Genomic DNA, 21,409 nt, shown 5'->3' on the forward strand with positions numbered 1-21,409 from the left:
TCTAGTCCTTTGACATGCAATTACTTTAAGAGGGAGGAAGGTAACACAAATCCCTCCCATAGCAAGAATCTTCCCTTCAAACATACCTGCATTTCACAATCTGCTCGAAGATTAAGTTCTTCACAGCATTCCCTGGATATCCTCAAGAAGATATAATCCTTTGTTTTCTCTTCAATAGCTGCTTCATAAACCTTCTCTTTGGTTCCTTGGGTCTGTACTGACTTCTCTTTAGTGACTGGCAATAAATAAACAGCATTGACTTTGGTCATCACCAGCCGTCCAGCCAAGGTGTCTTCAGAAAGCGTTTCAGTGAGCTTAAAGCGGCCAAAAAGTTGTCCATTTTGGGCATACTTTGCCCCTCCAGAAACACCAGTAAGCATGAAGCTTGCTACAATCTGCAATTGCACTTTTATGTTGAACCTAAATCAGAAAATATAAAAAGTTAGCTCAGAAACAGGAATTGATTTTATAAATCAGGAAACAATGGAAATCAAATAAAAAATGCCTCCAAATTCAGAGACACCATTCCCTCAGAATCCAACTCTATCTCCCTTAAACTGAGTAATATCTTCTTCCACAGCATTTCAATGGGACTGCATATGTAACTATTCACAGTAAATAAGAATGGCAGAATTTGGACCTGAGTGAGAGGAAAACACAAGTACAGTACTGTAGAACATTCAAGAATTTTGTGCCTCCATTCAGAGAAGGAAGCTATAAATCCATTAAGAGAAAAATTCGCCAGCAAGGTGCTGCTCTGTGTAATGGCAAATATGGGGACTTTCAAAATGTTATTTAAGGGCAATATGTATTTTAAAGGTAACAAAAGCTCAGTTTATTCAGAATGAAAACAAAGAAAGAGTTTCTTCTTTGGGCAAGTAAATCTGGTCTGTGATTCTCAAACCCCACTACAAGCAAAGTGACTATGAGGTACAGAAACTTTATGAAGGATAACACAATCGAAACATTCCTTGACAATGTCAAATTTATTCTTTACAAAACACAGATTCAAATTAGATCTATATTAAGTAAATCAGTAAAGATATTAAAAAGTGTAAATATATATTACCTTGGTGAAGGAAAATGATAGATAATAAAAGGAAGGAATGCAATTGTAAACAAAGGAAGTAAATGAAGAATACAAAAATGTCTGAGAGCAAGAGTGTCTATTTTGCTTCTGACTGGAATGTAACTAACATCCAAGGGCCATTACAAGAAGCAACATCTCTGAAGGTTTTAAAAACATGCTCTAAATAGACAGAACCAGTTCTTGCAAATTTTACTCAGGGAAAACTCTGCTCAAAATCTGTAAGAGTTTTATCTGAGTAACAGCTGCAGCAGTGAAAAGTTATTTTAATACTAATAGCTTGTAAGCAATGTTCCTTTAAGATGAGCACTTGGGTGGCCACTCAGGAGAGATTCAGGTGCTGTCCAGCTGATTAGCAGAGCACCCACAGATGCCCTCAGCCAGCAGCTTGTGTTTCTACTGATGGTGCACATTCACACATGCTTTGGTGCATGTAGCAAAATTTATTCTGCCCATGGATGCAAAAAAGTTAGAAGCAACACTGTTTGTAAGTTTAGGATAGAGTCATTAATTGACTACACTGGATTCTTTAGGATCACATACACAAGTCCAGAACAGAATACAGTTCCTATTTCTTCTGTATACCCTGCTCCAGGGACAGAACAGAAAAAGTACGCTGTTGTCTTAAGAGAAGCAAAGGGCTATTATATGTGCATTGTTCAACAGATTCTTTTAAAACTTTAAGAAATGAGAAGCAAAGTACAATAAATAATGAGAATGAATCTATTTTAAATGAAGGATTAATATCTAAAATACCACATGCCTAATCACATACAGCAACTGTGCACAAAGCTCCCATTGGCAGTGACTTCTTTCTTTTCCAATATTTGTCCATGACTATCCATACCATGTTCGTAGTAGAAGTAGCAAATCCATTCTTTGTATTTACACTTCTCAACAAATCAGACACATTAAAAATAAAAATGACCCATTAACCTGTCTTGTCCTTCCCTGTTCTATAGTACAATGACCTAGTATATTTTCTACAGGTTGCACCTCTCAAATTTGGGAATCTCTCATCCAGCAACATCTGTGGTCCAGACCTGGGGCAGGAGGGCCAGCCGCTGCAAGCCCTGTGCAATCTTCAAAGTCTGCTGGCAGCAGGGCCACAGCAGCCTGGGCGGAGCACGATTGAAACTGTCAGCCGCCTGGCAGCGGGGCTGGGATCACACCAGCCCAAGCAGGGAAGCCTGGTCAGGCCACATCAGCCTGGGAGGTAGCGGGGCCACAGCAGCCTGGGCCACAGTGACAGCGGCAGCATGACTGGGGCTGCCTGCTGCCCAGCAGTGGGGCCAGAGCTGTGGCCACAGCAGCCCAGGAGAGAAAGCCAACCATGGCAGCCCAGCAGAATCAGTGCGGCCAGGGATACATGCCACCCGGCAGCAGGGTTGGGGCTGTGGCAACCCGATCGGGTAACATGCCATTCCAGTAGCAGGGCTGGGACTGGAGCTGTCCGGCTGGCGGGTAGAGGAGCCAGGGCTGGGCCTGGCCCGCAGACAGTCCAACCAGGCTGAAGGAACCAGCATTGGAGAGGGGCAGAGGGCTGAGGGGCTGGTACCGGGGGACCTCCTGTTGTCTCGCAAATTTCCTTTCCCGAGGGTGCCAGACAAGAGAGGTCCAACCTGTCTTTCTTTCTTTATCCTGGTCTCAAAATATGCCAAATAACAGAGCTTCAGCCACCCCCTTGAAAGTATATTACACACACACACGTATGTCTGTCTCACTATCAGCAAGCTCAGCCTAATATTTTGTAATGAGTTACAGGGGACTACATCAATGAAAGTAGAAGGGATGCAGAATACATTGCTTTCCACTAAAATGAGCAGTGATCTTTTAATCATGTGAAATGGCCAACTTTCTACTATTAAGTGTGTCGTCTCCGTATATGCTGTCCTTGCTTCAATTTGTTCAGCTTCCTTTCATCCCATTCCTGGAAAACTATTAAAAAGGCATCTATAATACTATTTAATCCATTGTAACAGAAAATCTTTACTATAAAGTGAGTCCCAAACCAGTAACAAAATAAAATTAGTTTCAGTTCTTTTCTGTGCATGTTAAATGCCTATTAAACCCATGAGAAAAAATTCATATTGAATAAATCCTGCTTAAATGAAAACTCCAAGTCTGTCTCCTGGAGGTGGTATTTCATTCTCTGTATAACAGGTACACTAAGTCACTCAAACATCTCTGGCAAATAAGCAATGAAATTAACTAAGAGATGATGTTTTATTTGACAGTGACACACATTTACTTTCTTCTTTCTCAGTATACTTAAGATAACTGTGATAGCTATTAGGGAATTTGCAGGAAAAGTGATCATTTAGTTTCCCTCAAAGCATGAATTCAGCAAACCATGATGGAAGTTAAAATGAATTCCTTCCACTTCTAAAAGCATTTAGGAAAAAGCATGCAAGCCTTTTTCCCTTATCAACTTGTAATATACATTTCAGGATTCTCTAGCATTCAGTTACAGATATTCATCACAGATGACTGCTGCAATATTTTGTTAAATGTACATTAACCCCAGGAACATTTAAAATCTCATTAGTTAGATATCAGATGGCAGTATAATGTTTTTATTTGATCACAGCTTTCACTTACTTAAATCAACTTAAAGCAATCCATATTATTAAGTATATATTAGATGAATAAGTATATTACTACTATTCTGAGACATGCCACTCTTTACAGAATTATTTTAAGTGCAGTCATTGGTTCTAGCTCACTGACTAGAAGCTTCTTCTAACAATTATTCAATGATTTCTATTGACTAGGGAGACACCTTCTGGTTAGCTACTCAACTACCAAATCCTCCGGTACTCGAGCACTACATTTCTTTTATTCATTCCCCCTTCTCTTTCTAGATTAAACATAAGCACACTTACTTAGTAAGCTTTAAGTAGCTGTACCTCATGTCCAAAGCAAAAGGTCTGAATCAGACCAGCTAAAAGTAACACTTTGGACTTGCACTGCACTCTCCTTTAAAAAATTTGTTTCTCTAAATAGATGAATCGAGCCTCTGAACATCCCTGTGAAGTCAGATGGTGAACTGAGGCACAAGGAAGTTAACTGCCATATTTTTCACAGTGACCTTTAATTCTGAGTGTTCAACTTTAAATAGCAGTGGCCTGATTTTCAGAGGGGATCAACTGAAGCCTCTGCCTTCAACTGGTGTCCTGGATGCTCAGTATCTCTGAAAATTAGGTCATAGGTGTCTAAAGTTAGGCACACAACAATGGATTACCCAAAATTAAAGATTACATCTGAAAAAACAAATCATAGCCATTTGCCCAAAGCAGTACGCCATATCAGGGTGAAGGCAGCAACACAACCCAGGTTTCCTGACTCCCAGTCCAATGTTCCTTGCCCTAGTGTATTGACTATTAAGCCACTGTAATGCTCATAGCTATCACTTGCTTTCCCGTAGGTTCTTTCAAACAGTACATCATAGAGCTTTTCTAAGAAGAAATAAACTACCTTGTCTCCTAAAAAAATTACATAAAAATTCAAATATTTTTGAGGTTTCCTCATATTTGACATAATTTTTCTGGATTACACAATGGATGCTTTCACACCAACACTTAAAGATCTGATGTTCAGCTAATCAGAAATGCAAGTCCAATTAGCACTTTTTAGTGTGCTCTCGCATAAACACTTTACCACAAAAGCCATAATTAATTTTTGAGAGTTCTTATACTGTAAATTCAAGCTTTGTGTAATTTTAGAAATACTTGTTTTTCACTGAGAGATGAACTCTCAGTTGGTGAGAAAAACTAAATCTGAGTTTCTTTTGAAACTTCAGCTCTCTTAGTCATCATGCCACCTTGAAGTTTTTCAAGTCTTTGATTTGCTTTTTTCGCTCAGATTTTTTCTGGGCAGCATGCATCTGGGAAGAAGAAGAGTAAAAACAAAGAGGGAAAATCTCTCGATCATCCAATAACTCAGCATATCTTTACATAGCAAATCTTCTCTCTGTCCATTATCCCAAACTTCCTATTAATTGTTATAAAATTTCAACATGATTATGCTTCTATTTCTAACAAGCAAGGGAAAAGATTATTGCCTAAATTTATACCAAAAGAGTTGAGACATACCAGATCACTAGCCTGTCCATTGCCAATGCATTCTGTAGCTATCAAAAAGACCAAATATCCCATATAAAGAGTATGGCTCTCTGTGCCAGTTTTAGGAACACAGGAATGGCCATACTAGGTCAGACCGAAGATCCATCTATCTCACTATTTTGTCTTCTGACAGTGATCGATGCCAGGTGCCCCAAAGGGAATCAACAGAACAGGTAATCATCAAGTGATCCATTCCCTGTCACCCATTCCCAGCTTCTGACAAACAGAGGCTAGGAACACCACCTCTGCCCATCTTAGCTAACAGCCATTGATGGACTTGTCCTCCATGAATTTATCTAGCTCTTTTTTAACTCAATTATAGTCTTGGCCTTCACAACATCTTCTGGCAAGGAGTTCCACAGGTTGACTGTGAGTTATGTGAAGAAGTGCTTCCTTTTATTTGCTTTAAACCTGATACCTACTCATTTCATTTGGTGACCCCTAGTTCTTGTGTTATGAGGAGGAGTAGTAAAGGCCTCTTTTTTATTTACTTACTCCACACTAGCCATGATATTATAAACCTCTATCACATCTCTCCCCCCATCCCCCCACTTAGTGATTTCTTTCCATCTCTTTTTGTAAAAAATATTTAAGAATGTCATTTAACATTCATATATAAGTTCCATGTGGCCGCATTTTACTACTCAGTGGCATAATATGATATATAATAATGGCCCTCAAACTCAGGGACCAATGCAGCAAAAATATACTGACCTTCCATGAAAGCCAATATGTGAGGCTTCTGCAAACTTATGTGAGAATCTGGTCTACAACTTGGATAGCAAAAAATGTGCTAAGGTGTACAAAATAGTGTGAGGTGCAATTATTTCACCTCTTAGACTCATTAGTTAGTGTTTGTATGGCACTCAGAATGTAAAGCATCGTGTAAGTGATAGGTTAAATTATGATTATAGTTTGCTTTCTTTTTTAATGTGAAAAAGATGAAGTTTAAATCCTCAAAAATTACATGAAAGGCCCAAATTACTATCACATTCAAACTAATTAGAACACCTACATTTGGTCTGCTCACCTGCTTGTTCGTACAAAGCCTATGTCTGCATACAAAAATCAGAGTGTTGGCTTATTTAATCAAACCTTTATTGCCCCAATCTTCTACTACTCTTAAGTAATTTTCTAAAATAAAAAAGTTGCACAATATTATAATATACACAACTTACATATAAAGCTCACCAAGACCTTCCCAACTCCAACAGAGACTTCCTTGTGACAGTCAATTAAAGACTCCTTACCAATGCCATTGCAACCTCTTCCACATGACACCTTTCAGCACTTCTCCTCTGGCCCTACAAGGAAAAAGTCTGGGACAAGCACGGCAATTTGCAGTGTGCCCTAAAGGTTTAAAAAAAAAACCAAGTTCTAGCAAATCACAGCTAGGAGCAAGAACCAGAGTGATGAATCCTTTACCAAGAACGCCTTGCAACCAATACACTCCTACTTATAATAAGGGCTGTTAGCTCAAATACTGGAGATGACTGCATCTGCTGTAGGATCATAAGGAGAGAGGCAGTCTTGCAAGCAGACAGAAAACAAACCATTTAGGTAGTCACAGATCAAAATCAACACTTTGAATTTGTCCTGGAAATCAACTGGCAGCCAGTATAGATTTTCGAGTATGGACTATGTGCTCCAAGTAGGAAACTACCCCTTGAGATATCATGTTGACCATCAGTTGTTTTACAATCTGTACGAATATCTACTAGAACCTAGCAAGGTTCCCACATCACCATTTGTGACCTAAGGCATCACAAGGTTTGTAGTAGTAAAAATAGGTTGACTATAACATGATTCAATCAAAAGAAGATTTCTATCATCAACTCTAGAAAACAGAAGACACTTAAAAACATGTATTGAACTTACTTTTATTAATCCATTTAACAGAAAGTCATGGAATAGCAATAATTTATTGCAGTACCAAATTATCCAAAAGTGAAGCATCATGTATTGGAATGTACTCGTTATTCCATCGTTTGTACATGCAAGCTGCTCTTTTATCTTCCATGAGATGTTGGCAACGTAATTTTCAACATGAAAATTAACATAGTAAAACATTATTTATTTGCTGTTTGTATCACTATTTTCTCAACGTCTGATCTTGTTTTAAAAAGCCTTGAAAGATAAACCTCATTAAAAGTCTATGGGCTGGAGGTCAACAAGAAAGAATCTGCTGAAAACACCATGTAGAGGCAAACTCTTTGTATATTACATTCTAGCTCTCCAATAGAGGAGAGCTATGACTAGATAAAGTTAGCGAACTGGTTCAAGTTTACTATGGCTTGTACAAGATATGACAGCAAAATTAATAGATACCATTTTCCAACTTCAAAAAAAGTCTCCTTCAATAATAGTATATATTATTAGTATTCTTAAATGACCAATGTATAATCAGATTAAAAACCTGACTACATGATGAGGCACAGTACTCTTCAGAAGGCATTCTTGTATTGGTATACTTGCTACCACATAAAGTTAAAGGGGGAAATGATGCCAATAAAAGTTCTTGATCTAGGAGTATATCACCTTAAAAGATTTTTCATACCATACAAATGAAGGTGAAATCATTAATCACAAACGTTAAAATAGAAAAATGGTCTAGTATAGCACAACTGTGAAACTGAAATGTGTACCATATTTTTCAACCTGGACAGTATATATAGAATATTCCTGACACAAAAAAAATAGATTGAGGAATAGCTTTACAAGTGAGATATTTTAGAATCTGCCTGTTTAATAAATAGTAGTCAAAGCATCAGCTCTCCAAAGCAGTTGCTCTAGATGTGCACTAGTACAACAGAGGTCAGGACATGTCCCACCATGAGGAGAATTCTGAAATTCTCTTAACCCTACACTTCTCTATCGAAAAGAACGATAATACTTTTCACTTCTGTAACCCATTTTATCTGAGGACCTCACAGATAAATGCACTGTAACAGAGTCTCTTTTGGCAAAGGGATTGAAACATTCTAAATTGCCCCTGCTGCCCTCAACATTTTTTTACATTTAGGGAGCTGTAAGAAGAAAAGAACTGACATTAGGACCATAGGAAAAGACAGTACATTTCAGGTTAGTGTCTCTAACCCTAACCAAAGGTTAACAAAGACATCTCTTTATCTTCACAGCCATTTATTACTACAGAATATATTTCAATTTTCCTCAATGAAGAAGTAAGATTTCAAGACCCATACCCACACTTAACTTACTTTAAAGATACCAGAAGACTGAATGGCTAAACTGTTAGCCCTTCAAAGCCAGTCAGAGAAGTGCAATTACAATGAAAGAGCAACATTCTAATTATTATTAGCAGGACAGCAACAGTCATTTAAGACAGAATTTTGTAAAGGCATGACTTACTTGCTGACTTCCTTATACTGTGCTATTTCCTCAATATAAAGGAGGTCATGCAACCGTGACTGATAGTTGGTCTTGGTCAATGATTTGTCCAGGACAGACTGTGTAAACAGCTGGTCAGCAGATAGAGGAATTTGGTATCTTATAAGAAGGCTCTTCTCCAATTCAGTAGTTTCATTAGGCTCAAAATCAACAATAGTCTTAGAAGTAGAATCCCAACGCTTAGCTGTAGTTAGTAACTGTTGCCGCGCATGCATCAGGTATTCAAGATCTGCATGTGGAGATACAAACAGGGCCAAGACTTCAGTTCAAATTTCCCAAGATAATTTTCCACATTTATATCACATATAGTTGACCTATGTAAGTGGGAAACATTTTCTTTTTCCCTTGAAAATCCCCCACCACATCTTAATTATTTAAAACAGAATAACTTAACTGATAAGATAAACTTAATTTTTAACTAATAGAATGTGGTTTGGTTCTTTAAGCAGGACACAGGATTACTGAAGTCACTCAGCTTTCTTAAAATAATCAAATTTCAGATAAGATTCTCCTTTGTCTAGGACAGTTTTTGTAATTTTACTGTGGATGAACAACTCCAACTTCAGATGCTGATTAACAACAAACCCAAGAATAAGAGAATATCAAAATATAATAACTCTACAGAGAGAGCATACAAATGGGGGAAGGAATTTATTATAACAACTAATATTAATTAGAAGCAGCCATAGTATCTGGATGCCCTTGTCAAAGTTTAGATATAACAGCAAACACCTTTCCCTTCCAAAAACAAAGAAAATACCCATGAACTGAACAACGCAAATCATATCAACTATGCTGTGGGGAAACTAGTAGGACAGGTGATAGGGAATCTCATAACTTGCAATACATGGCAGGCCTTTAGCATGTGAAAAACGAAGTCCTACGTTAATATAACATTAAGGTTGCACTTGAAAAGATTCACATCATACACACACACAATTAATTCTCCAAGCATCATTTGAAAGTGTGACCCACACTAACAAAGGGAAGGAAATTAATGTTTCAATCTATCCTTAGTTAGTTCTGTTACGTCTATATCCTGTAGTCCAAATTACAAACATGAAGTGAAGAACTTTTCATAGACCCCAATAGCCATTAACACAGCAAAATTCAACACATGGCAACTGCTATCTGAAGGACTAACAAGGGGTTTCATAGAATAGAACTATAGTTATGCTAAAACTTGCAATGGTTTGGCCCTCATGGTGAAGTAATAGCTCCATTTTAATGCATCATCTTTAAACTGGACTTAAAGTGGGTGTCCAGATATCACAGCAGTATCTGTGAAAGACTTAAAGACCCTATAGCCTCAAATAAAGTATTTAATTTTAACTTCATCATCGTGTCCTAAAGAAATGAAAAACGTGGCATCTGAGTGATAATAAGGGGCTTGTTTAACAACAGTTACTCACCTTTGTAACTGTTGTTTTTTTGAGATATGCTGCTCATACTTATTCCAAGTAGCTGTGAGCATGCGCTGCATGCATGACTGTGTGAAGTTTTTCCCCAGCTGCTACCCTTTGGGTCGACTGTGAACACTCTGCAGTCGCGCCAAAGCAATACCCTATACATAATCCTGCCAATCCAACAACTCCTCAGTTCCTTCTTGCTGGGGACTTAAAGTTTGGAATGATGGAGCTCAGGGACCCCATCAGTAACTTGTGTCTGACCACAAATTTGTTGAGCTCCCTTAAGTGCAGGATGAGCCGAAGCCTGCTTTTGCGTTGGGGACAAGAAAGTATTAGAAACAGAAACCGCTGCCTCCGAATTCCTGAGAAACCTCCTCCTGGGTCTGAACTAGAAAAACCTCTGCAGAGGCCGGGGCTTGAAAGTTTTCCTTTGGATAGCCAGTGTGTGCATACCTGAGGACTTCATGGTATTGCATGAGTCATTAAGGCTGTGGAGGCAGGAATTGGTCTGCTCCACAACCACGCCCACCCCACTGAAGGAAAGGTTCTGAGTCCTTTGCTGCACCTCCAGGGGAAGACCCAAAGGTTGGAGTCATGCCACTCGCCTCATGGCCATACTGGAGGCCAAACCCATGTCGCTGAGTCCCCCACGTCAAAAGAGACTTGGATTCAAGTGCAGGAGACCTCCTTATCATTCTGGATGATAGCTGCAAACTTGTTACGCAAGTCCTGGGGAAGATGGTTCTGGAGTTTCAGGAAGGAAGACCAGGCATTAAAATTACAGCGGCACAGGATGGCCTGCTGGTTGGCAATACCAATTTAGAGTACACTTTACGCCTAAAAAGATCAAGGCACTTAACGTTGTTAGACTTAGAGTTAGGGCCTGGTGGCCTTGGCGCTCTTTTTCATTAACTGCCTCCACAACCAGAGAACAAGGAGGCAGATAGGTGAACAGGTATTCAAACCTTTTCACTGGCCCAAATTACTTCCACTATACCCCTTTTGCCATTGGAGGGATCAAGGTGGCATTCTTGGCCAAAGATATAATGGTCATAATTATGGGGAAAGCCACTCTGGATGGACCATCTGTGGTCAGGACATCCACAATGAGGTCATCCTGTTCGACCACTTCCTCTACCTGCATGTTTACGCTGGCTGCAACCTTGCAAAGCAAGTCCTGGAGGGCCCTGTATTAGGGATGTTAGTGTACAGCTGTTTAAACGATTAACCGATAAATCTAGGTTTATTGGTTAATCCAAACAACTACACGCAACCACCACCCCCAGCTGCTTCTGTATTAGAGGCACCAAGGCGGGGGAGGGTGGTGGGAGCCAGTGTTCATGGGGAGCCAACTTTTAAGCCGGCTCACTGAACGTGTCAGTTCCCAAAGAGCCATCTTCCCCCTCTCCCCTGCCCGCTGCCACCCACAGTGGCAGCATCGCAGGGGGCAGGCAGGAGCCAGTGCTCAAGGGAGGGCAGCAAAAGCCGGCCCCTTACAAGCACTGGACCCTGCAGAGCTGGAGCCACCTGCTTCCCCCCTCCCTCCCACTAATGCCTCTGATAGAGAGGCAGCAATGCAGAGGGTGAGGGAGGCAGGCGGGAGCCAGTACACGTGGGAAACCAGCATTCAAACCCCATGGGATGCTGGAGCAGCCTCTGTCCATGGGGAGCTTCAGCCCCATGCAGAGCACAGGGTGGCAGGCAGGAGGAGACGATTTTTAAACTGGCTCTCCTCACAGACCTGCTTCACCTGCCACCCTGCACTGCTGCTTCTGATAGAGAGGCAGTAGCACAGGTTGGCTGAGGGCTCCCTGGGAGTGGGGCCGGGAGCGCCCTGCCTCCAGGGAGTGTTTTAGTAACCATGTAATTGCTAAAAATTGTTGTGGCTACATGACTATTAAAATACACAATATCTAACATCCTTACCCTGTAGATCACAGGGGGAGGTCCCAACACTGATGTGCCCACCACTGCCTCATACGGCCAAGAGGATGAGGAGGCCACTGGGAAGCCCACCGCCTGTTCCTCCACAGGTTGGTCTGGCACTTGGCCCAAAAGACTGAGGGGAACCAGAGGGGGTATAATGGGCAAAGCCGGGACTGGTGCTGGAGGATGGCTCCAGGTCCCTTGGTTTCGAAGGGACTGACGGGGAGCCCATTGGAAATGGACCCTGGGCTTGGTGGTACACCCACAGAATCCAGAACTGCCACTGGGGTGGCCACTGCGGGACAGGTTGCTCCCTCAGAAGAGGGCCAGCAGGTGTGAACTAGTTTGATGTTACTGAGACACCCCACTCTGGACCGACACCAACTAGCCTGATTGAGGCCATTGTGGCGCAGATCAAGTGACAAAGGAGGGGATGCTCAGTGCAGTGTCTCAACAAACGCTCAATGCCATGCATCAAGAAGCAGACCGTCCACATGACCGTGATCAATGTGGAGATCATACTGGAACCCAGGAGGAAGGGCACTGAGACAGGGATCAGTGCTGGGGTCAGGACCAAGATCTACATCAAGACTGGGATCGCTGATCAGAGGGGGAAGGACGTCAGGAGCAAAATTGGGATTGGAGTCAAAGCAGCTATGACCAGTGCCGGGGAGGATCTATGTGCTCCAAGAAACAGTGCCAGGAATGCTCCAAAGGCTGGCATTGGTCCAAGGAGGCATGGTCCATGGAATGGCACCGGGAAGTGGTACAGTGCCACAATGAGCTCCAAATGAGAGGATTCAGAGCTGGGACCGCATTGGTACCAGTGGTGGCATGAGGTCTCACGGTGCCGGCTGCTACAAGACTGGTCGGAACGTCAAGATCACACCAAACTAAGACTAGTTCATTACAGAAGCTCTCAAGTGGGAAAGGCTCAGAGAGAACCGAGCAGAACAAGGACCTGAGTCAGACTGGGGCCACAAGTCAAACCGGCAGTGCCGGGACTCTGAGCAACACCGGGACAGTAGCCATATTCCCCAACGTGACAGGCTTGCCCCGTGAGGTCTGGTATGGAGGTAGTGGTCTGTCTCGAAGAGGAAGGGATCAGGTCATATCAATAAGGCCCCAAGCAGCCTCACAGATGTGGAGGATGGACCAACAGGCACTGCCTCCATCCTAGAAGAATCCAGGACTATAGGACTTCCATGGGCAGAGACTAGGTCTTCAGTGCTATGGGGTCCTTCAATGCTCGTCAACATCGAGGAAGTCAGTCCCAGAATCATCAACAGTGCTACTGGCATGGATCTCCCTGGACAACGGTGCCAGGGAGTGAGAGTGGCGCCAGTCCAGGTCCTTTGGAGACTTCCCACATCAGGAGTCCTTTGGCACCAGGGTCAGTGCCAAAGAGCATATGCTACAGACTTAGGCATTCACTGCTCGGTCTGGGTGATGTGGAACCAAAGCAGATTCCATGAGAAGCTGTTTTAAATGACTGTCCCACTTGGTTCTGGTACAAGACCTAAAGGCCTTGCAGATCTTACACTTATCTGCTTGGTGAGTCTCCACTCAGGCACCAAAGGCACGACTTTTGGGGGTTACTCATCAGCATGCATTTCAGGCAAGAGTTGCACTGCTTAAAACTCTGGGGCCTTGGCATGCCTCAAATCCCCGAAGGGACAGGGGAGAGAAGGGAAGGCTCCTTTCAGTCCTGCTGCTAAAAATTTAACTGACTAGCTATTAACTATTGTTAAACAAATTCGCTATCTATGCTAGGGATGAATGGCACTTTTCAAACCAGGGGAGCAGAAGTTCCAACTGGTGCCACAGACACCACTCCAGAGGGCTCGACAGCTGACCTGAGGGGAAGCAGCTGGAGAAAACTCTCTGACAACATGCATGTGGCATGCACACATTTATACTGGAATACATACGAGTAAGCATTCGAAGAAGAATCTTAAATTAACACTATTCTTCAGCTATAGGAAACAGGCCTGCGTCATTGAGCAAACTACTTTAATAATGTAGAAAATCATCTAAGAGAGATTAGACATTAGGGATGTTAGCGATCAGTGAATTGAATAGTCGACTAACCACATGAATTCTTAGTGGTTAGTGGACTATTCTACAGTCCCCGGGGGCGGGAGTGGCAGTCAGTGCAATCTGGCCTTGCTCCCAGATAGCCCCTTGTCACCCCAAAATGCTGCCTCTATATCAGAGGCAGCAGTGCTAGGTGTCAGGCAGGAGCCAGGTGCACGAGGGGAGCCAATTTAAAAACCAGCTCCCCTCACAGACCAACTGCCTGCTGCCCCATGCTGCTGCCTCTGATACAGAGGCAGTAGTGCAGGGTGGCAACAGTCCGTGTCTGCTGGGGTTCTGAGATTCCCCACAGTCAGAGACTGCTAGCGGGGAAAAGGGACAGAGAGGCTGCTCTGACAGCAGCCCTTGTCTGCGGGGGGATGGAACCCTATGCGGACAAGGGCTGATGCCAAGAAGCAGCCTGTGTCCATGGCGGTGCCAGTGTTGGCCTCAGACAAAGGCTGCTCCGGCAGCAGCCCCTGCCTGCTGCGAGCCTGGGCCCGCTGAAAGCAGGGGCTGCTGCTGCAAGAGGCTGATGGAGGCAGCAACGCAGGGGAAAGGGGCAGGCAGCACCATGGAGCTGGTGCTGGGGGGAGGGAGACTACCTTTTAAGCCGGCTCTCTTCAGCACCAGCTCCTGCTTCCCTCCGCCCTTTGCTGCCTGATTCAGTAACAAAGGGTAGAAGAAGGAATGTGAGTAGTTGATTAGATTAACCAACAAGCCTAGACTTATCGGTTAATCGACTATTCGTTCACATCCCTATTAGAAATAAGACATACATAATTATCTCTTTCCCCTAAACTGAACTATGTTAGATGCTAATCATGTACAACTAGAGAACAAAGTAGTTTGGGGGTTATTTCAGAGTTAGGAATTCTCTCACCATGAGTATTACATTTTCCTGAACTGATCATATATTAGAGTGTAACGGCTCAGTTAGACTGCCAAGGACACTGTCTTGTTTGCTAGGAAATTGGTCATTTGATATTGCATGCTACAGCTACTTCCTGGAACTGTTGGTCTGACACACAACTATTTTCTGAGTGTTAACATGGCATACGCATATACGATTGCTTTCTTAAGAAGAATCTTGCGATTTTGTGCATTTCCAACTGTAGGAATATTTTCAGTGCATGAAAAACTAATCTTCTCTTGATTACTTGTACATTTTTCCGAGAGAGAGCTTCCCAAGAAATGTGACAGAGGCTTCTCAATTTAAATGTCTCTTCTTAGTACAGTAAAACTCCAATTGTCCAGCATCCAGTGGTCCGGCACTCCTGATAGTCCAGCACCAACTGGAACCCGGAAGTGCTCCGGCTAGCCAAACAATTGGAGCTGCTCTGCTGAAACTGACCAGCGGCTGACTTGGGGAAGCCAGGGGCAGAGCAGCTGAGGTGCTGCTGGGTTGGTCCCGCAGCGCCGCCCTCTCCCAGGCTGCACAGTTCCCCACCGACCCCCCCCCTTCCCTAGACCCCTTCTGGTACTCCGGCATATCTGATAATCCGGCACCCCCTGGGTCCTAAAGGTGCCGGATTATCGGAAGTTTACTGTACTATTTAAAAAGAAGAATGTTTGTCTTTCATGAGGTTATAGCTCCATATCTTTATTTGGGCAGGTCAACAATAAAACATCTACTAATCTACTATACAGCCGCTCCCCAAGTTGCGAATGGTCGAGTTACAACATCAACTTTCAGGATATTTGCTTGATGTTTAAAAAAATACTTCTTGCATCAGACCTCTACATACTATCACCCAGCAACCCTACTGCTCCTGGAAATATAAATGCAAATAAGCCCCTCCACATGGAACAAAATATATCCCTAACATCACTATTCTACCATTTGCTTTCAGTTTCACTTCCGACTCCTTCCATGCTCTCTGCATAGTTAGTTAGCTCTTAAGGGAAGGATTCTGTACTTATGTTTGGTTGTAAAGAACCTAGCACTCTTTTGGGTATGATATACATATTAATAATAATCTGACTGACTGGATATTTCCTTTGCTATTTCTCTACATACAAAAAGAGTACCTTATGCAGCTTCATCTATCCATTTTGCACTAGAGTGCTATTTATATTGCCCCTACCCTTGATTTATTTTTAGTAGTCAGTACTAAGAAATCCTGACAGTTTAAACTGACAAGGACACTGCCTTGTCTGAAGATTAATAGTTTTGCCTTTGCAAATAAACTATGGTTTGGCTCTCTTGGTCTGAAAAAGCTCTGCAATGCAAGGACTCCAGGTCTCTTCAAGCTTACTGACCTTGGAAACCTGGAAGCTAAGGTTAGCGGCCCTCTTACATGGAGATTATATAAGAGAACCTGAAAAGACCACAGTCTTCCTCTTAAACACAGTATCTCGTGCATTCTGAAACATACTCCATGTGGAGCTACAGTATGTTGTGTTCACTACATTTCCTGCTTTGGGCAATGAGAATTCAGGTAATCTGAAAAGAACAGTTAATAAACTATGGCATTTGATATTTACATTTTCTCTTTGCTGATACGGTAAATATAAATCTGTTCTATCTACACAAAGTATAGGAGTAGCAAAAAGTGATACCTGCAACTTTAGCCAACCCACATACTGTAGATATTAATGTTTAGTGATGACATTTATAAATTATGATTGCAATAAAAAGATCTTAAAAGTCTTGTACCAGTAAAGATCAAGCGAATATGAATTTTGTGGATTATTTAAAAGATGTAAGACAAGATCTGGAGAGGAAAGAGCCTCTGCAACACATCTTTAAGAGGTAGCAAGAAATTAACAAAAGGCTGCAGGAGGGAGGGATAGCTCAGTGGTTTGAACATTGGCCTGCTAAACCCAGGGTTGTGAGTTCAATCCTTGTGGAGGCCATTTAGAGATTTGGGACAAAAATCTGTCAGGGATGGTGCTCCTTCCTGCTATGAAGGCAGGGGACTGGACTCAATGACCTTTCAAGGTCCCTTCCAGTTCTAGGAGATAGGCAATCTCCATTAATTTAATTTATTGCAGAATTATGACCTCTGCCAAAATTAAATCAATGTTTCTTTCTTTGTGAGCCGAACACTTCCTGGGATTCCTTGAAGACTGCAATAGACAGACCAGAGAAACAGTCTTCTTGAAGAGATACAATATTCTTCCATTGACAAGTATTCTGGTAATCTCGCAGAGAGTCACACTACACTTCAGTCAGAATCAGTAAATTTATTTCTGGCCGTCCTAAGCAGTTTTGACAATTTTGATTTCAAGCTCATCAATTTCCTAAGATTTACAACTAACAGGAATATAACTGGTTGCATTTTCCTACCAGTTTTGAGAGGAGCTAATCAGTGTTCCCTCTAACACACATAGACCTGACTGACTGGGCAAGGCTGATTAACCCCCTGTGAAGCTGTGCTCTTGCGAGGCTTAGAGGGAACGCTATGGATAATGCTAAATAGCTGAGTTCAGACCTGTTCAGAGAATTGGAGCTGCCCAAATGACCAAAACAAAAGTCAGTGCTCATCAATTAACTCGTCAATACTTTAAGTCTGCTTGACAGCTCAAGTTCTCATTCACTGCCAAGCAAAATATTTCTAATAATCTTGGGGATTAGGCCAAGAACTGTCTCTGAGCAAAGGAGATGGGGATGTTGAGTCCCCCCCTTTGCCTCAAAGGACAATTATTTGTCACATAAAAAATTAGAATTTGCATAGGACATGTTTTGAACCCAAACCTAATCAGCATCTGGAGAACAGTCAGTGCAAAGAAAAAAAAAAGTATTAACAGGACCACAAGCATTTCAGAATAGCCTACCCAAAACACAAACACTAACTAGAAACTGCGACAAAGGACTCAAAACCATGAATGAAAAAAGGCTTTCGTGTGCTAATCTGGAAACTCTTTTACAAAAAGGAAAGTTAGTCAGAAAGAAGCAGCAACAAATTCGTTTTATTTATTCAGAAACAATGAAAAATTATACTAGCGAAGCAGAACTGAATATCAGCCATTATTCACGTCTGTCTGACTCTAGCATTTGTTTGTTTTAAAATGTCCCAAGCAAAGCAGTTGTTACCACTTCCCTTGGGAGATGCTGCCAAAATCTATTAAATCACTTTTCATCTCATTATTCCTGGTTATTCCCACTGCAAGACAGTAAAAATATTTCTTAGGACCATTAGTCTTTACGTCTCCCCAATCTTCACAGAGACAGATGATTACCATACCTCTCCCTACCTTCTTTGCTTGTTGCCAAGCGACACTCATTTAGCTCTTTTAATCTTTCCCCATAAATCAATCATTCTTGCTCCCTGATCATTTTTCCCCTTCTTCTTTGAATGCCTACCAATTTGTAGACATCTTTCTGATAATGAAGCACCTAGAATTGAAAGTCCCGATGTCCTGTTTGTAACTGACAGGCATAGACCAATGCAAAAAACAGAATACAATGTTCATGACAACATTTAGTTCAAGTTTAACTTGAACAAATAATGACAATTATGTTTTCTGCACAGTGCAAGTAGAGAATATATTGCTTTCCCACAATTTTTAGTATTTCTGTACCAAGACTTAGGACCAGACAGACCTGTACATTGGCATGGCAACATTAACCTCAAGGATGCTATAGTAATTTAAACTTGCTGAAAATCTAGACCAAAAACTGCATTTATGGACATGCAGAACATTATATATTATATTATGAAGGACATTCATTATCTGCTAAAATAAATGAGAAAAGGAAAAAAATAGTATAACAAATGCTGATCATGTTAACTGACGAGCACTGCAAGAAGTGTTTCTGATTCTCAAAATTACAAGGGGAAACATTCTTTTAGACATTTCTATCAAGTCTGTTCAGTAGAAAAGAAAATAGCTGAACATTACCTTCTGTTGAAGCAGCATCAATCATTACTCGTTGCATGAGTACTGGTTCCAACCCAAAATCAAACACTACAGTTTGGCGAAATGTTCCAAAGATTTCCGTGTTAAAGGCTATACTGACTTTGTATATGTAATGATCTATTCCATTTTGGGCCATCTTTCCTCCTATCCATTCCTGACAGTTTTCTGGGACTTCTTGTGATACCTGGGTAGTGCTGTCTCCAGCAGATATTGCAACGATACTGAAATGAGGACGATGGGCATCATAAAGCAATGCCACTCGATACAGCATTCTTGCAGGCTACAGAGAAATGCAAATATTGAAGTGACAATAAAATGCCAAAAAATTATTTTATGAAGTTCTTCATCTGAGGCCAGATTATAGGAAACTAAAAGAAGCCTCAACATCATTCAACAGGCACAGCTGAGACTCTGAGCTCTCCAGAACATAGTGTCCCTCTAGCACCCATTATCCACACTGGCAATAGCTACCCCAATGGGGAAAAATGGAGTGGAGGTCAGATACGCCCCACTGCTTCACTCTAAGAGAAGCATTTTCAAGTTCAAATGCTAATTGCAAAAGTCTGTGGTTTTACTGTTGCAAAGATATAAGACCACATGCTGCAGCATACTAGCTTTTAATATGTATTCTTTTTCAAAAGAGGAAGACTCCTACCTTACAAGTGAGAGCAAATGTCCATGTTTGTTGAGATTTTTTGGTGGTAACAGTAACCGATAATTCAGGATTATGCTCTACTCTCACTCCTTCCACGCATTCACTAAGCTATATATAAAGAGAAAGAAGCCTATAATTAAACTTCTACAGACATTGTCAATAAAGAAGACATTCAGGCAAAGTTAATATTTTAAAACATCAGGCCTAAAATGATTGTTTCTTAAGTTGAGGGTTTGTTTCAGCAAAAAACATTGTTCGGGATTCTAATATCAGTACAGGACAAGAATTAATTCAGATAGACACTAAATCAGAGAGGCAGACAACTATTAAGATTGTAACTCAACTACATCATATTGTGTATGCAAAACAAAAAAAACATCCAGGAGGAACAAACACAGTACCTAATTTTCATAGGCATGGATTTCAAAAATCAGCTTAGGTCAGGTAGGTCTAAGATTTCAATTGGAAATAAGGGTCTTATCCAGTAAACCACCAAGACTGCAACATATCCAATACTCTCAGTGACTTCAGTGAGAGTACTAGAGTATCCCAAGAACAGAAACAGGCTTTCTCCTCATTACTGAATTTGGCCAAGTGCCCACTTTTCCCAGGTTTTATCAACAACAGAGACTAAAAACTGTTCAGTATAAGAGATAAGAGCTAGCTGAATTCTGCAAAACTAATGCCACAAACATTCTTTGGAATTGCAAGGAACTGTTGAGTTTGATCAGATTCATAACTGTTACTCTTCAGCATTCACCAACATTTGTATGACTGAGTGAATGTTTGGGGAATGGCTTTTCTTCATGCAAACTCCTGCAACTGCAAGCAAAGAAGGGGAGTCATGCACAAAAAGGAGTATTTGCCACTGAAAATTAATGCTTCAGTTTAAAAAGTATAACCATCCAATGAAGGAGCAGGAACACCATCACATGACTTAGTTGACCCATCTTGCACCACAGTCAATGCACAAAGTGAACCACAAGCTGTCATTCACAAGCTCTTTACTGAATTTTTTAGACGAACAACTACATTTGTAGAAACCACACTCAATCTATGAAAGCTTTGCAAGCAGGGAAAAACAGGATCATCTGATAGTTTTAAATATGAACACAGAGATGCAGTTTGTTTTCCTTACCACTTTTTCAGGAGATAATGAATTCATCCATTTCTCAATCAAAGTTTCCATATAACTACCCGAACATTGTTTGTTTTCCTTTTGTTGTTTTAATCTTATCAAGCGGGAAGCATATCGTTTTTGCCATTCTGTTAGCTCTTCCTGGGAATGTGCTGAAGTACACTGTGCACCATACCTGCAGATTCCTTGCTCTAAAAATCTACATAAACAGGAAAGACAATTATGCCTCAAACTTTTAAAAGTCTCAAATTTAAAAGAAAAATCAGTAATTGAGATTTTACTTCAAAGAGTTCTCTTTTGGCTTTTGAGTCTCATGCATAAAGCACAAAATCATAGGATCAATCCTCAGAAACTGGTTTAGCCACATATACACATATATACAGGATGTTTACCAGCAGCCTCTCATGCTGTAATACCCATAATGGTATGTGCAAAATAGTTCCATTTTAAACATAAAGGGCCATAAGTCACTTTATTTTACTTTCAAATAATTATGTGCTGAACACCTAACAATGTCAATGACAAAGTTTTCCCAAAAGGCCATGTTATTACTTAGCAAGTAAGTGCTTTTTCTTTCAGCACAAGATTTCTGAAGAAACAGTGACATCATGTGGTTCATTTAGAGAACCTCAGGTAGATATTGTGTACATGCTATATGGATACAGGCAGTCCCCGGGTTACGTACAAGATAGGGACTATAGGTTTGTTCTTAAGTTGAAT

The 21,409-nt window shown here is 41.3% G+C and overlaps 1 protein-coding gene across 3 annotated transcripts in view; it reads right to left on the reverse strand.

The window, feature by feature from the left end:
• The window catches only part of HELZ (helicase with zinc finger), a 171,919-nt gene that overhangs the window by 112,272 nt on the left and 38,238 nt on the right, over positions 1 to 21,409 (reverse strand). For all 3 annotated transcript variants that reach the window (XM_006110582.5, XM_006110581.5, XM_006110583.5), the window contains 5 exons: positions 20,690 to 20,888; positions 19,552 to 19,659; positions 18,879 to 19,176; positions 8,581 to 8,848; positions 87 to 420 (listed from right to left, as the gene is read on the reverse strand). In XM_006110582.5, coding sequence (XP_006110644.2) covers positions 87 to 420; positions 8,581 to 8,848; positions 18,879 to 19,176; positions 19,552 to 19,659; positions 20,690 to 20,888 — 1,207 coding nt within the window. The remainder of the gene's footprint in view (positions 1 to 86; positions 421 to 8,580; positions 8,849 to 18,878; positions 19,177 to 19,551; positions 19,660 to 20,689; positions 20,889 to 21,409) is intronic.

Source organism: Pelodiscus sinensis, chromosome 20 (genome assembly GCF_052426305.1).
Source record: "Pelodiscus sinensis isolate ZL-2025 chromosome 20, ASM5242630v1, whole genome shotgun sequence".
NCBI lineage: Eukaryota > Metazoa > Chordata > Testudines > Trionychidae > Pelodiscus > Pelodiscus sinensis.